Genomic DNA, 14,406 nt, shown 5'->3' with positions numbered 1-14,406 from the left:
GCAAGGTTGATGCTCGGAGGGCCTGACGTAAGTCAGCCCGCCGCGAAGAAGCGCCGTGAACCGGCAGGCACTGCAGGGCTGCAGGCTGTCGATGCTTGTTTCAAGCCTCGCGACTGTCGACAGAAGTGGGCTGGCAACGTGATGCGCACGTGTCAAGCTCTTAAAGTATTTATCCTCGTATGTATCCCTAGACGAGCGCTCGTGAATACCCATAGAGGCTCAGAATCGTTGTCGTGAGTGGCATTACACATGGACACCACGTGGGTCTCGGCGAAATGATAGGGATGATGTCAGGACTCGCTTGTAGCACCAGTTATCACGAGCAGGACGGTGCAGCCAACGAGATCGGTTGGAAGTAAGATGGTATTGGTGGTATTCTACATAAGCTGCAAACAAGCTACCCCGCGGATTAATTGAAGCACCGCGTGACTCTCGCTAAAATCACATTTCGGAGGCGGATGCTGAAGCCGAAGATTTATCCCGACATTGAGGTTCGCCATACACGGATCTCGAAAAGTATTCCAGCCTCTAGCCTTTGAAACTTGTCAATCTAGCCGTGAATAATTCCGGGCTCCCAGGATCCCGGACGATGTGCAAATGCTGTATATTCAAGAGCGGAATGGCAGGCACGTTCAACCTGCTGCCCTGGTGTTCAAGATGAGAGACACAATCAAGCTACCACCTAGTTAGCATAAGATATCAGTGCCTTTTGAAAGACGGGCATACCCGTAGAGACCAAGGACTTCGCCGAAAATGAGGATAAGGACCATGCCGACAAAGATTCTGGACTGCTGCATGTATGCACGCACGCCCTTTTGGAATGTTAGCTATGCCACTAATTCTGAGAGGTCAGCTTTAGACTTACAGAGTCTCCGACAATACCAATCGCGTAGCCAGCGGCCAGCCCCGTGAGGCCAACACTCAAGCCGCAGGCCAAATGCATAAAGCCATTGAAAAGGCTGTAAGACTGCTCAGGCGGCGGCTTCATGTTGCCAGCAATGAGCACAGCAACGACCAGTGCATATACCGCAATGATACCGGACATGACGACCGGGATGAGAGACTGCAAGCCACGTCAGGGACCGTTCATATAGTATCATCTGGGCTGCGTCCTCTTTGGCCTGCGCGTGCATACCTTCATGATGAGGTCTGATCTGAATGTTCCGACACCTGCGATACCGATGCCAGACTTGGCCGTGCCGTATGCTGCTCCTATGCCTATCCCATTCTTAGCATTATTGTACCTTCCCGGCATTCAGCTCTTTGAAGACGTACATCCGAAGATCATCTGTACGGGCGATCGTCAGTGGGATGCGTCTTGATCAGATATTGAATCAGCGGCTCGAACATACTGCGAAGGCGATACCAGCCTGTGAAAGTACGTTAGCTGTTGTTGCAAGATGAAGCTCCATCACAGGTGCTGCCTTACCATGCCCAGGAAGGGCGCGAACTTGGGCGCATAGTCGGCGGCGTCTTCCATTGTGAGGGCTCTGCGAGATGGAGCAGGAGGTTCTGGGCCTGCTGGAGGGGTGGCAGCGGTTCGGCGTTATAGCTGGCGTGTCTGTCGACAGAGGCGACTCGGGATACAGCTCGGCCGCAGGAGGCAGCGGGAGCCGCCCGCCAGTCTGGAGCTCTCACGTGACGGACGCAGCGCGCGACACGGCGAGAGCGAAACCTTGGAAGCGCACACGGCTACGCAGCACGGGAATATTGTTTGTGAGTTGCTCTGGGTGCCAGCACGAGACAGCGTCGATATACAGAAGCATTCACTCGCATCTACGCAACCATTCACTCTGCACACCTCACATACCGGCGCAGCGCCTGGCAGCTGCTTGCTTGACGCCATCCGAATCGGCGCATGTCGCTTGCTCGCTGCAGCGCCGTTTCACAGCCGCTGATAGGCTGCTGCTGAGCGCGCTGTCTCACGCCGCCCATCCCGCCCATACCCTGTGGGCTCTTCCAAATCGTCCACCACCCACGTCCCCGCCGCATACCACACGCAGGCGCACCGCACCTCTCCGCCGCCGCCCTGCATTCACCGCCCTCTGCGCCGCCACGTATCTCGACAGCCCGGCCGTGCTCGCCGGGATCCCGCGACCAGGAGCCCCCGACACCCAAGGGTGCGAAGTCGGCAGGGTAGCGACCTGTGGGGAGGCCCGGATGTCTGGCAAACTGCCCTGCCACTAGTTCTGGACACGCGACATGGCACAGTATCACGCCCAGCAAGGCCGCGACTACGGCCGTCAACCAAATCCTGGTCCGGCCTCCTCTTCCGCGCAGCGCGATGCTGCCTTCTCCAACATCTTCGGCGGTCCACCGCCATCGGGAAGGAGCCAGACGATGATGGGTGCTCCGCCGCCTCAGATACCGCAAGACCGGGCAAATACCATGTCCAGCGCCATGTCCGGCTACACCCCTCGGGCGCCGCCGGTAAGGCCTGGACAGCAACCAAACGGATATCCCCCGCCACGCCCAATGGAAGGATCAGGATACTCCAATGGCTCGAACCCTTCACCCCATCGGCGACCCATGCCGCCAGGTCAGAGCATGCCGCAGCCAGTCCGCCCAGATCGCGTTCCCTACGGCCAGCCCCAGCGGATGGACCCCCGAGGCCCTCCAGTCGGAGCACCATACCAGCGATCATTCACTCAGAGGCCATACCCGCCGGGAGGCCCAGCATTGAACACCGACAGTTACAGAACGCAGTCGCTCGCCTCAACCCCCCGTCCAGCATATCAGCCTCCAGGCGGCGGCTACAGTCAGGCTCCTGCGAATGCATTCCGGCAGCAACCATATCTCAACCATCTAGCTCGAACGACTGCGCAAGGAAGGGTTGTGCCCGAGAGGACAGGGGACGAGCGAACCATGTCCATGTCTTCATACACAAGAGATCAGGATTACACGCAGACCACGAGTGGGAGAGTGATTCCTAATCGCAGGCGAGAATCCGGCGATACGATACAGAGCGAATCAACGCTTACCAACGGATATCACCCTGAGCGGACACCGAGCGGGAATCAGTACGATCAAAAGCACCTCAGTAATGGAAGCGCTGGCTCTCGCACAATGTCCATGGCATCCACTGTAGCTTCTCCTGGCGAATACATATCTCCGAGGCCCTCGAATGCTGGTGCTGGTGCTCAGCGGTCTAATAGCCAGATGACTCAAAGCAGTACCATGGTTGCGCAGAAGCGGCCTTCGCTCGTCTATGGTGCAATGCTGTCAAACGTTGCACAAGCGTTCCGTGAGCGAGTGGCCATAAGCGAAAGAGAAAAGGACGGTCTGGTATATCAAAACGCATTCACGGGATATGAAGCGGTGGAACTCATCGCCTACATCATCAGAACGTCGGACCGCAACCTTGCACTCCTTTTAGGTCGATCTCTGGATGCGCAAAAATATTTCCACGAAGTGTCATACGCCCATCGCCTGCGAGACTCTCCGAACGAGATTTATCAGTTCAAAGAATCACTTACGGACGAGGCGCCAGAGGTGAACGGTGTCTTCACGCTGCTTACGGAATGCTATTCGCCAACCTGCAACCGGGACAATTTGTGTTACTCGATCGCTTGCCCGAGAAGGCTCGAGCAGCAGCAAAGACTCAACCTCAAGCAGACACCTGGTCTGAAGCGCGAGACGTCTAGGTCAAGTCTACATGACGAGGCCGAGAGTGAACAGAAGCTCTGGATTAACTCGGTGTCGAAGGAGATTGCGGACAGTGTCACCAAGCAAGAAAAGAACCGACAAGAAGTAATCTCTGAGCTGATGTATACGGAACGCGATTTCGTGAAGGATCTGGAATACCTCCGCGACTTTTGGATAAAACCCCTGAGAATGCCCGAGATCTCGCCAATCCCTGAACATAGACGAGAGAAGTTCATCCGTACAGTATTCTCGAATTGCCAGGAAGTTCACAGCGTCAACTCACGCCTCGCAAGCGCCTTGACAAGAAGACAGCAACAAGCGCCGATCGTGCGCAACATCGGTGACGTCTTCCTGGAGTACGTGCAACAGTTTAGCCCTTTCATCAAGTACGGTGCGAACCAACTCTTTGGTAAATTCGAGTTCGAGAGGGAGAAGACTGCCAACCAACAATTCCAGCGTTTTGTGGACGAGACCGAACGGTTGAAAGAATCGCGCAAGCTGGAGCTCAACGGATACCTCACCAAGCCAACGACCAGATTGGCCAGATATCCGCTGCTTCTTGAAAATGTTTTGAAGCAGACTGCCGACGACAATCCGGACAAGCAAGATATTCCAAAGGCAATCGAGCTCATCAGGGACGTTCTTGCCCGAGTCAACGAGGAGTCCGGCAAGGCCGAGAACCACTTCAACCTGATGAGCTTGAACTCGCAGCTGAAGTGGGGCGCAATCCCGCACATGGATCTGAAGTTGACTGAAGAGAGCCGACAGTTGATTTTCAAGAGCCAATTGAAGAAGACGCCAACGTCGGAAACAGCAGACATCACGGCGTACCTCTTCGATCATGCAGTGCTCCTTGTGCGGTCAAAGACGGTCAATAAGCGTGAGGAAATGAAAGTCTACCGCAAGCCTATACCACTGGAGCTTCTGCAGATCAAGGAAATGGACACTGTCTTGCCGAAGATGGGCATCACGAAACGCCCGTCCTCGAGCATGATCCCGGGCGTTGGCCGCGCCACAAACACTCGTGCCAATCCCAGCGAACAAGGCTATCCCATCACATTCAAGGGACTCGGCAAGGGCGGCTACGAGCTGACGCTCTTCTGCACCACCCAAATCCAGCGTGAGAAGTGGATGAAGCTCATCCTTGCGCAGAAGGAGAAGCTGTCTGAGAGACACAAGATCTTCACCATGAGCAAGCTGAACGAGGGTTTCTTCTCGTCAGTGAAGATCAACTGCTGCAGACCCATCGATGGTGGCAGGAAGCTTGTCATCGGTACCGACTACGGTGTCTATGTCTCCGACCGCAGGCCCAAGGACTCGTCGCAAAAGCCGAAGAAGGTCCTCGAATGCAGACTCGTTACGCAGATTGGGGTTCTCGAACAGCACCAGATCTTGATTGTCCTGACGGACAAGGTTGTCTACTCGTACTCCCTGGACGCTCTCGACGTCGACGAATCGATCGCCGGTCCCTCGAAGAAGGGCCGCAAGATCTGCCACGCGAACTACATCAACGCCGGCATGTGCAACGGCCAGACTCTCGTCTGCTGCGTCAAATCCAGCTCTCTGTCCTCGACGGTCAAGGTCTACCAACCCATGGACTCCATGACCAAGGGCAAGAAAAAGTCCGGCCTGGCCAAGATGCTCGCCTCGGGCCAGGAAGTGCTCAAACCGCACAAGGAGTTCTACATCCCCATGGAGAGCAACAGCATCCACTTCCTGCGCTCGAAGCTCTGCGTCGGCGGCGCCAAGGGCTTCGAGATCGTCTCGCTGGAGACGCTGGAGACGCAGTCCCTGCTCGACCAGGCCGACACCTCGCTCGACTTCGTCGCGCGCCGCGAGGGCGGCGTCAAGCCCATCTACATCGAGCGCAACACCTCCGAATTCCTGCTCTGCTACACCGACTTCAGCTTCTACGTCAACAAGAACGGCTGGCGCGCGCGCGGCGACTGGAAGATCCTGTGGGAGGGCGCGCCCAACGCCTTCGCCACCTGGGGCGAGAAGTACATCCTCGCCTTCGAGCCGGAGTTCATCGAGATCCGGCAGAGCGACACGGGGGGGCTGGTGTGCATCCAGACGCACAAGAACATCCGATTCCTGCACTCGAGTTCGAGAGAGGTGAGTTTCGAGCAACAGTCTCCCTTTTGGGGAATTGATTTCAGTGCTGACAGTCTATTTCCACAGATCCTGTTCGCGTACGAAGACGAGCTGGGCGAGGACGTCATCGCGTCGCTCGACTTCTGGGGCCGGCCCTCGAGCCCGCAGATCAGGTCGTAGAGAGACATAGCCCTCATCTCCAGCATCGTCGGCTCGACCGCGCGGTCCGCTAGCGAGATTCTTCGTCCCAGCGAGATCGCTTCCGGGCCGCGTCGGATGCTTTATCTAACATCGGCAAGCTTCTTGTGTGTGTGGGGGTTTGTATGAATACAAAATGAAACGAATTCAAACCATGAGCCGTTGCTTGAGTACCTACCTAGCTGTTCGTGTTTGCTTTTATTTTTGTCGTCGTTGCTGTAAGGGAACTGAGAGGATGCTACAGCGCGGCCCGGTCACGCTTCGGCTGACCGTAGGTAACGCGGTAGGTGGATGCTTTGTGAAATGTCATCTCTGCAATGTTACCTGGCGATGTCTTGATTCGGAGGGCAGAGTTCTGATTGATATGCTGTACACGGGCACGATCATGGGTCTCGTCAAGCGCAGGATGATCGAGTAAGGTACACAGCGCGGTGACATGTACGCGGCACGGGAAGGCGGCTGCAGTGCGAGGCGTCCTTGCTTGCCTTGTTCACTTAGATTCTGTGCGAGTGCATTGAGTCTATCGTCCCCTACAGGCTGCGCATACACCTGTGAGTAGAGATCTTTGCGATAGAAAGTGAAAGCTGGTTGGCTCTTCCAAAGGACAGGCAGAGTCGCATGCAATTTTATTATTCACGGACAGGATTCGTGCCGAGAATCATGGAAGCAGGGAAGAATGCGATGGATGTTCGAACAGAGTCTAGACGTAGGGCAGAAACAGCACGCTTACTCGGGGCCCAATATGTCTCCGTCTCAGATCTGCTACATACGCGAGCGCTTCATCAACTCGAAACGGATGACGAACGCGTGTGTGTGTGTGTGGTCCGGCCTAACAAGGCTGCGACACTTGCTCGTTGGAGGGTGTGGGGAAGCGAGCTGGAGACGGTACGCGTGGTTTTCAACAGCACACAGTACGGGCAGCAGCCTGGCCGGCTAATAAGGTAGCTTTCTCGCTTGGAGGCCGCTCCGACTTCGTTCCTGGCGAGCGCTCCGTTCTCGCGTCTGCCCTGACAGGTGCGCCCTTTCGTGTGCCCAGCTGCTTTCGAGGACGATTGGGTTGGGGGTTTCCGATCAAGCTTCCCCTTGCGTGCATGTATGATGCTGCCGGGCAATCTACCTGCCGGGTCTGGCCTGTAAGAGAGCTTGGCCGCGGCACGGAAGGGTGAGGATGGGGACAGGTGAGCTGCGGACGGGAGGTTACTACTGGCGGGAGACTACCGTATCTCTTGTAGATTCATGTCTCTTCTATTCTCCGATCAGAGGGTCTATAGATGTTTGTTGACAGCATCATCACTGCCGTTGACTCCGGCTGACTGGTGTCACATCCACAGAATAATGCCGCAACAGGTCACAGAACCGCAGATCGACAACCGGCGTCGACGCAAGCTTTCCTGCAGGAAGCACTTGTCCTCTGTCTTAGCGGTGCGACAGAGCGCCGTACGGGCTAGCCGCAGCCGCTCGCTGTGTCTCGTCCTTCCCGCGCGCTGGAACCCGGCGCTAGCAGGCGCTGATCCGGCAGAAGCTGGCTGGCGAGCTGGCCTAGCCTGCCAAAAACCCTTGATGCCAATGGCCATACGCGTGGCCAGCGGAGGCCGTTTGGAAGCTTGCGCCAGAGTCGATGCACTGCTTGGACTCCCGTCGTCTGGGCGGATGCCTGCAAACAACACTCCGACGGGCGCTCCGGCTGCAGGCGTGCAGTGCATGCCGGAGGCGGAGGATGCGCGTGAAGAGTGAGATGAGGCTCTTGCCGGATGCGAAGCGGTGGCAGCGGTCGGGTAGAACAATTATAGCAGGAATACGAAGGGCAGCCAGGGCAGGACAGGCTCGCCAGGCACGTTGGGCGGTGGCTATCAGGCGGCCCGCCAGCGCCACCATCCACCATGGACGACGCTCCGTCGACGGGTCAAGGCGAGTCGTCAGCACCGGCGCGCCGGCGCCAGCACCAGGCCAGGGCGCCTCAGGCTGCTGCTGATGCCGCCGATGGCGTAGGGTGCGGGCGGAAAGTTGCACGCAACAACCAAACGCCGCTGTAACACTGAGGCACCTCCAGCTCTCTCCACCACCGCAGCATCCCTGGGCCTGGCCTCACCTGTCATATTCCTCCTCCTCCACCTCCTCCACCTGCTCTTCTCACTTCATTCTTCTCCTCCTCCTCCGCCCTCTCCGCCACCGCTGCCTCCGTCCGCCAACCCCCGTCTCCGCCAGCGTCGCCCATAGATTGCCTGTCCGGCAGGCCGCGCAACTCCATCCTGGCTCCAGCCGCGCCTTCCGCTTCGGGCTGATAGCGCATACTTTTGTTGTGCATCGATCGCCGTACGTCAGCTCCACTCTCCTTCCAGCTTGCGTTGCTCCTCCGCCGCTGCTCTTGCTCGAGCCCCAAGCGCCTACGCACATGGTCGCCTCGCATTGATATATCCTCCGCCCGCCCTGCCGTGCATGCGAGCCCCGGCTTCGTCTCTAGCCAGCCCTTTCGCCAATCACCGTCTAACCATGATCGTTGATCGCAGGCCCTGCTCTCTTCACCACATGTCCTAATTCGAGGCCGCGCAACGCAGTCGACACCTTCACCTCCCACCCACAACAAACCCCTCCTCCTCCTCCTCCTCCTCCTCCTCCTCTTCCGATCCGTCGCCATCACCATCACTCCTGGCTTTTCGATTGATCCTACGTCTCCACCCGCCGAGCTACAATGCTCACCTTTAAGCGCGCTTTGGTGATAGCCTGCGTCGTCTTGACCTTCTTCATCCTCCTCAAAAACACACATACCTCGGAGCCGGCGCCGCTCGTATCACACAACTCGCCCAAACCCACCGGCAGCTATTCGGACAACAAGAAAATTCAAGTAGCACCGCCTGAAGACCTCGTCGAGGAAAAGCCTGTAGCTCCGCCGAAACAATGGAACACCGATGATGGAGGACGAGCCCTCGTGAGGAAGCCCAAGCCTCAGGTGCCTCTGGGCCAGCTCAACGCCCAACCGTTGAGGAAACAGCTGTCGTACGTCTTCCCGTACGACGTGGAGAGCAAATTCCCGGCATACATCTGGCAGACGTGGAAGTACACGCCGGCAGAGGGCAAGTTTGGAGAGGAGTTCCGGCCCGCCGAGGCTTCCTGGTCTGAACTGCACCCGACCTTCGTGCACGAAGTCATCACCGACTCCGTCGCCTCGCACCTCATCCGCCATTTCTACGCCAGCATCCCCGAGGTCCAGGAAGCGTACGAGGCCCTACCACAGGCTGTGCTCAAGGCCGATTTCTTCCGCTACCTCATCCTCCTGGCCCGCGGAGGCATCTACAGCGACATCGACACGACCGCCCTGAAATCCGCCGTGGAATGGGTCCCCTCCGAAGTCCCCCGAAGCTCGTACGGCCTCGTCGTTGGAATCGAAGCCGACCCCGACCGCCCTGACTGGCACGACTGGTACTCGCGCCGCATCCAATTCTGCCAGTGGACGATCCAGTCCAAGCCTGGCCACCCGGTGCTCCTCGACGTCGTGGCCTCCATCACGGAGGAGACCCTGCGCCGCAAGGCCATCGGCCAGCTCGACAAGAGCCACATGAAGAGCGTCGTCGAGTACACCGGCCCCGCGCTGTGGACGGACGCCGTGTTCAAGTTCTTCAACGACCCGGAGTACTTTGACATGTCGACGAGCAAGGGCAACATCACGTGGCAGCAGTTCACGGGCATCAAGCAGGCGAAGAAAGTCGGCGACGTTGTCGTCTTGCCGATCACGTCTTTCTCGCCGGGCGTGGGCCAGATGGGCGCGGGCGAGGACGACGACCCGATGGCTTTTGTCAAGCATAATTTTGAGGGTGAGTCTTGAATCTGCTAGATCAAAAAATATCTATACTAATACCAGGTTTCAGGAACTTGGAAACCCGAAAAAGAGCGCCACATCGGAAGCAAGGGCTGATCGCTCAGCCCTGCGACTACTGGCACTTCACTACTTACGGGACACCGCGGCCTGCGCTGAGGAAGAAGAGACCTAGGTCGTCTCGCCGCCGAGCCGTGGTGTCCGCCTTTGTACTACTATCACACGCCCGCCACGCGCCAAGAGCACCGACAGCTGCTCGCCGAGCCACTCGCCCGCTGCGATACCCAGGCCACCGCAGCATCGACACGAACCTAATGCGCGAGCCGGCCGGCTTCAAGCGCCACCCCCGCCTGAACAACAACACCTCGGCGGACGATACTGGCAGCATTCTGGGCGATCGGCGCGCGCCATGGGCGGGACTCGTGGGTTCTCCGAGCGAGAGAACGCGAAAAAGAGAGATCCACTGTCGTTTTCTGCACGATTGCACGGGTTACGGAATGGAATTTTGAAGGGCGCGGACGCCGGCGCATTCCCACTCCTCGTCGGTTCCCAGGGGAGCGTCGTCGCAGCGTCGTCTCCAGCGTCACACTCATCACTCGTTGTCTTTGCGGGATTTTTTTTATGCTCAATCTTACAGGCTGGGAGGGAAAAACATGGACATGGGAAAGGAAACCAAAGCATGTGGGACGGGCCACAAAATGAACGGGACGGGACGGACGGACGGAGGACCTCAGCATCATTATATACATACATAGATCGGGTTTTGGTATTCTGAACGTGCAGCGCAGGCGCTCGTGGTGCTGCTGCTGCTGCTGCATTGCAAAAACCAGTCTCGCTTCCGTTTCAGGTTTTCCGTGTATCACTGTACGCTCCAGTCGCACGGTTTCTGGCGGTGATGCCCACACTTCGCAACGCAGTCCCGTATGTGTGTGCGTGTGTCTGACCAGACGCACGGGTGTTGCATACTGTACCCATCGACGCCGAACAGAGCCGGCCCCGGCAGCACAGTGATATACGGTTGTCGGCAGCCGCCCGCCAGCCGTGCGATGGTAAGTAAGGCATTTACGCCTTCGACAGGCCGAGTCTGTCTTTCACCCCGGCACGGCAGGGAAAGACAAGAGCTACGAGGACGGAGGAAGAGTCTTCAGTTCGGTTCGGTTTTGTCGAGCAACGAACGCTAGGTAGGTGCGGGTTGGCTTTGAGGGTTCGCGGCGGTGGGCGGTTTCGCTCGGTTGTGATGCGCGCGCGCGCGCGTGATGTAGGCGCACTTTGAGACTGCGGTTTTCTGTCTGATGGTGATGATGCTGCGGCAGGAGTTGCGAGGTGGTTGGGTTGGACGGAGTCGGAGCGTCGAGATCCGTTCGCCGCGTGCGGCTGCGGCTGCGAGAGACTTCACTTACCTTCCCGCTTGCTGGCGTCGCGGCGCTGGCTGCTGCGACGGAGTCCGTTTGATACGCAGGGCGAGTTCGGCGGCTGCGAGTGGCCTCACTTACCGTTTGCTACCCGCCGGCTGCGCTGATTGCTTCTGCTTCGGATGCTGGGCTTCTTGCGAGACATCCAAAACAGAAGTCAAAGCGTAGGCAACAGGAAGAAATCGGCCTGACGAAATCCGACGCGGCCAGGTCCGCCGGTGTCGCCGGACCTCAGTGAGTCACGACCACCTCCAGCCCTGCTTCGAGACCAGCACAGTTGGATGTGGCTTGCCCTACCTGTCGATGCGGACGCCCGGGCCCCCGGGAAGAGACAGGCGCGTTCGGCGGGCGTGATGACTTCACTTACCGCTGGCCGTCGCCGAGGCTGGCTGTTTCTCTCTCTCTCTCTCTCTCGAAAGAGTCACCTGGTGAGGTAAGAGGACGGAAAAGACAAGTAAAGGGTAAGGACTGGCGGCCGCTCGACGGCGCGGCGAAGTCGGCCGGCGTCGTCGCCGAACCTCACGTGCCCGAAAATGCCCCCAACGCCTGCCTGCTTTGGGAATCAGCTCTGTCGCCTTGGATGTCTTGGCTCTGTCGGTGGGGATGCCCGGACCCCCGAGAAAAGATAGGCGTGTTTGGCGGGCGAGAGAACTTCGCCTAGTGCTGACCGCCACCGGAGCTCGCCGCTTCTGTTTCGGGTGATCTATCTCTTGAGACGAAAGAGGCGAAAAGGCAAGCCAGGGAAAGGGACGGCGGCCGCGTAGACACAAGGGGGGAAAACGTCAAGGTAGGGGGAGGAGTTGACGGCCGCTCGACGACGTGGCCGTGGCGACCGGTGTCGTCGACGCCTCACTTGCTCACGATCACCCCCAGCGCGGACTTCGAGACCAGCTCGGCTGCCTTGCCTTTGACGGTTTGCCTTTCCTGTCGGTGCGGATGCCCGAGCCCCCGAGGAGAAGCGAGGTGGGCCGGGGGGCATGTACCGCTCCGCTAAAGGTGCAGGGTCCGGATCGGCGAACTCGGTAACTTTTTCGAGAGTTACCTTGTCACCTTGAGCAAGGTACCTCGCATACGCAAACCTGCCGCTTGCGCGAGAGGTGGTGAGGCGGCGCTTAGGGGGAGAGGGTAGTTGTTGTGGTCTGGTTCGCGAGTGGTGGCGTTCGACTGTGGGCATTGGTTCGCGGTTTTGGCGATGCGGGTCGTGGTTTGCGATCGGAGCCGGGTGCGGTCACAAGCGGTGCGTGGAGGTCGGTGGAGTGTGCTGTGCTTTGTCGCGGAGGTTGCGCAGAAGTTGGATCACTTACGTGATTTGCCTAGGCGGCCGAAGTGGTGGTCGGCAAGGGTATTTTTGAGGGGAGTGGCGGGTCGGTTGATGTGTAGGCTGCAGTTGAGTGCCAGTAGGGTCTCATGTGGTACTTCGAGGTCGCTGGCGGGTGCCTTTTCGGGTAAGTTGCGCAGAGGCCTTGTCGCTTACGCGGTTGGCCAAAGACGGCTAACCGGAGTGGGTGGCAATCAATTCTTTTCGCAGCGCGTCGCGTTTCTTGCTAGCGGTCGCGACAGTGGTGATCGTCGCCACTCACAGTCAGCGAATGACATGTGGTCAGGTAGCGTTGTGCAGAAGCTAGATCGTCTACACGGATCGCCCACCGACGCTTAAGCGGACCTCACTTCCTTTCGAAACGCGATCGAAGATGGTGTTTGCGACAGTATCCGTTAGCAGAACGACAGGACCAACCACGTCGTCACATCTTCGAGCCGTCGCAACCAAGCGGAGGCAGAAAGGGATGATTTAGGCGGTGGCGTGAGAGGTGAACGAATGGTGAAGAAAGAATACTCCAAGATCCCGTCTCGCCACGACGTCCGAGACTTGAGTCTATCAACGGCAGTGGTCTCCTGCTGACTCTGGGAAATGGATTGCCAAACATCTCCGCGGAGCATCATTTCTTCAGTCGTGCCAGTCTCGCGAATGGAAGAAGTACCCCCGGCAGCTGGGTGAATGTGACGTGACACTTTGCGCGCTGAAGGGTTCCTGAATTCCGAAGTTGCACCTTGGGCAATCACCATGACAGCACTGTGGGTCTTACATTCGTACGCTGCAACAGTCTAGAATCTATGCATCGTCCGGTAATAATTTAGCCACCCGTCACAAGGCCACACTATAAGCTGTGTGATGCTAACTTTCGCCGTCAGCCGGCATGTAGTCCTCGGCATCACCCTGGTGTTCTTGGAAGGGGCCGTTGTAAGGTATGTTCAAGGATGGCGCTTTGCCGGTGAGGCGGCATGCTGCCCGGTGTCCAATAATGATGCGACAGAGTTTGGTCACTCTATCGTGCCAAGTGCCTTACGGAACGATGCAGGTGGACAATAGGAGCCCACGCATGGTCACGTGCAATCAGTACGTCTCTGTCAAGCGGCTGTGGCGCCGGAACGTCGTCCCTGGGCAGAGTTCAGGGTGCTGTACGTAGCATCGTGAGGATTATGGAGGCTTATTTGGTGTCGGCGACGGAAGTCGTAGTCGATCCTACTCCTTTGAACTAGCTTAGGTAACAGTCAAGCTTGTCATAGGTGCTGGACATTGTGCGATGCGCAAAGCATCGGTCTTTTCTCGTTGGCAATGTCTCGAAGTCGTTGTACCCGTTCGATCAATTCACCGCGGCTTCGGTGCCTCATGCGCCTCCATCATCCCCCTTGGCCGATGGTAAATTCAGCGTCTTGAGCTGCTCAGCTCCACTCTGCATAACCAGCTACGTCGCCGACGATGCGCACCCGCTGTACTTCACCGTCACCATGAGCCCCCTCTAAAGCGTCCTTCCAGTGGACGAGGTAGTGCGCAGCCCGCAGCCAGCTCCGGCCTGTTGCAAGCTGTCGGCCGCTGCTCCGGTTGGACAATCACGTGTTCTTCTTGCCCTTCACGCGGAGACGCCATCTCCATCAACGTTCCAACGCGGTCCCCAAGCCTACAGTACAGTACAGCCGCTCGCTCCTGTGCGGCTACAAGGGTTGCCCTTAGCCGAGCCGGAATATTGACCTCTACAATTGCTTCGAAGGCCTACACGACGAGACCCTTGCCGGTATGTATCCTGACGATGCACGGCGTCAGAGAATCGTAATGAGCTCAAACGCATCGAAATGTTGAGCATCGAATTTTTCGCACTTCCGCATCGGAGCCGAGGATCCGCGCCGACGCCGCCGACATCGAGATGCGCAAAGACTGGGCATAGCAGTACAAGCCACGGACCTGAGGCC

At 58.0% G+C, this 14,406-nt stretch overlaps 3 protein-coding genes across 3 annotated transcripts; 2 read left to right on the top strand and 1 right to left on the bottom strand.

Moving 5' to 3' along the window:
• Positions 1-345: 345 nt before the first annotated feature.
• Positions 346-1,757, bottom strand: vma-11 (V-type proton ATPase subunit c'). The gene is made up of 7 exons (XM_069377275.1): positions 1,430-1,757; positions 1,353-1,370; positions 1,276-1,288; positions 1,136-1,218; positions 866-1,063; positions 727-812; positions 346-675 (listed from the first exon to the last, which is right to left on the bottom strand). The coding sequence occupies exons 1-7, from the start codon at positions 1,478-1,480 to the stop codon at positions 633-635; spliced, it is 492 nt and encodes a 163-aa protein (XP_069225916.1). The 5' UTR covers positions 1,481-1,757; the 3' UTR covers positions 346-632.
• A 445-nt stretch (positions 1,758-2,202) lies between these two features.
• WHR41_08670 (uncharacterized protein) lies at positions 2,203-6,110 on the top strand (the record flags this gene model as incomplete). Its single annotated transcript, XM_069377274.1, has 2 exons — positions 2,203-5,760; positions 5,827-6,110. The coding sequence occupies 2 exons, from the start codon at positions 2,203-2,205 to the stop codon at positions 5,917-5,919; spliced, it is 3,651 nt and encodes a 1,216-aa protein (XP_069225917.1). The 3' UTR covers positions 5,920-6,110.
• Positions 6,111-8,529: 2,419 nt separating this feature from the next.
• On the top strand, positions 8,530-10,574 carry WHR41_08669 (uncharacterized protein). Its single transcript, XM_069377273.1, has 2 exons — positions 8,530-9,746; positions 9,801-10,574. Exons 1-2 carry the CDS (start codon positions 8,627-8,629, stop codon positions 9,845-9,847), a joined length of 1,167 nt encoding a protein of 388 aa, XP_069225964.1. The 5' UTR covers positions 8,530-8,626; the 3' UTR covers positions 9,848-10,574.
• The last annotated feature ends 3,832 nt before the right edge of the window (positions 10,575-14,406 follow it).

This window comes from Cladosporium halotolerans, assembly GCF_011745625.1.
Source record: "Cladosporium halotolerans strain TM138-S3 chromosome Unknown Sca43, whole genome shotgun sequence".
In the NCBI taxonomy this organism is placed as follows: domain Eukaryota; kingdom Fungi; phylum Ascomycota; class Dothideomycetes; order Cladosporiales; family Cladosporiaceae; genus Cladosporium; species Cladosporium halotolerans.
The sequence above is the reverse complement of the archived record's forward strand: the minus strand, read 5'-3'. Positions and strand labels throughout refer to the sequence as shown.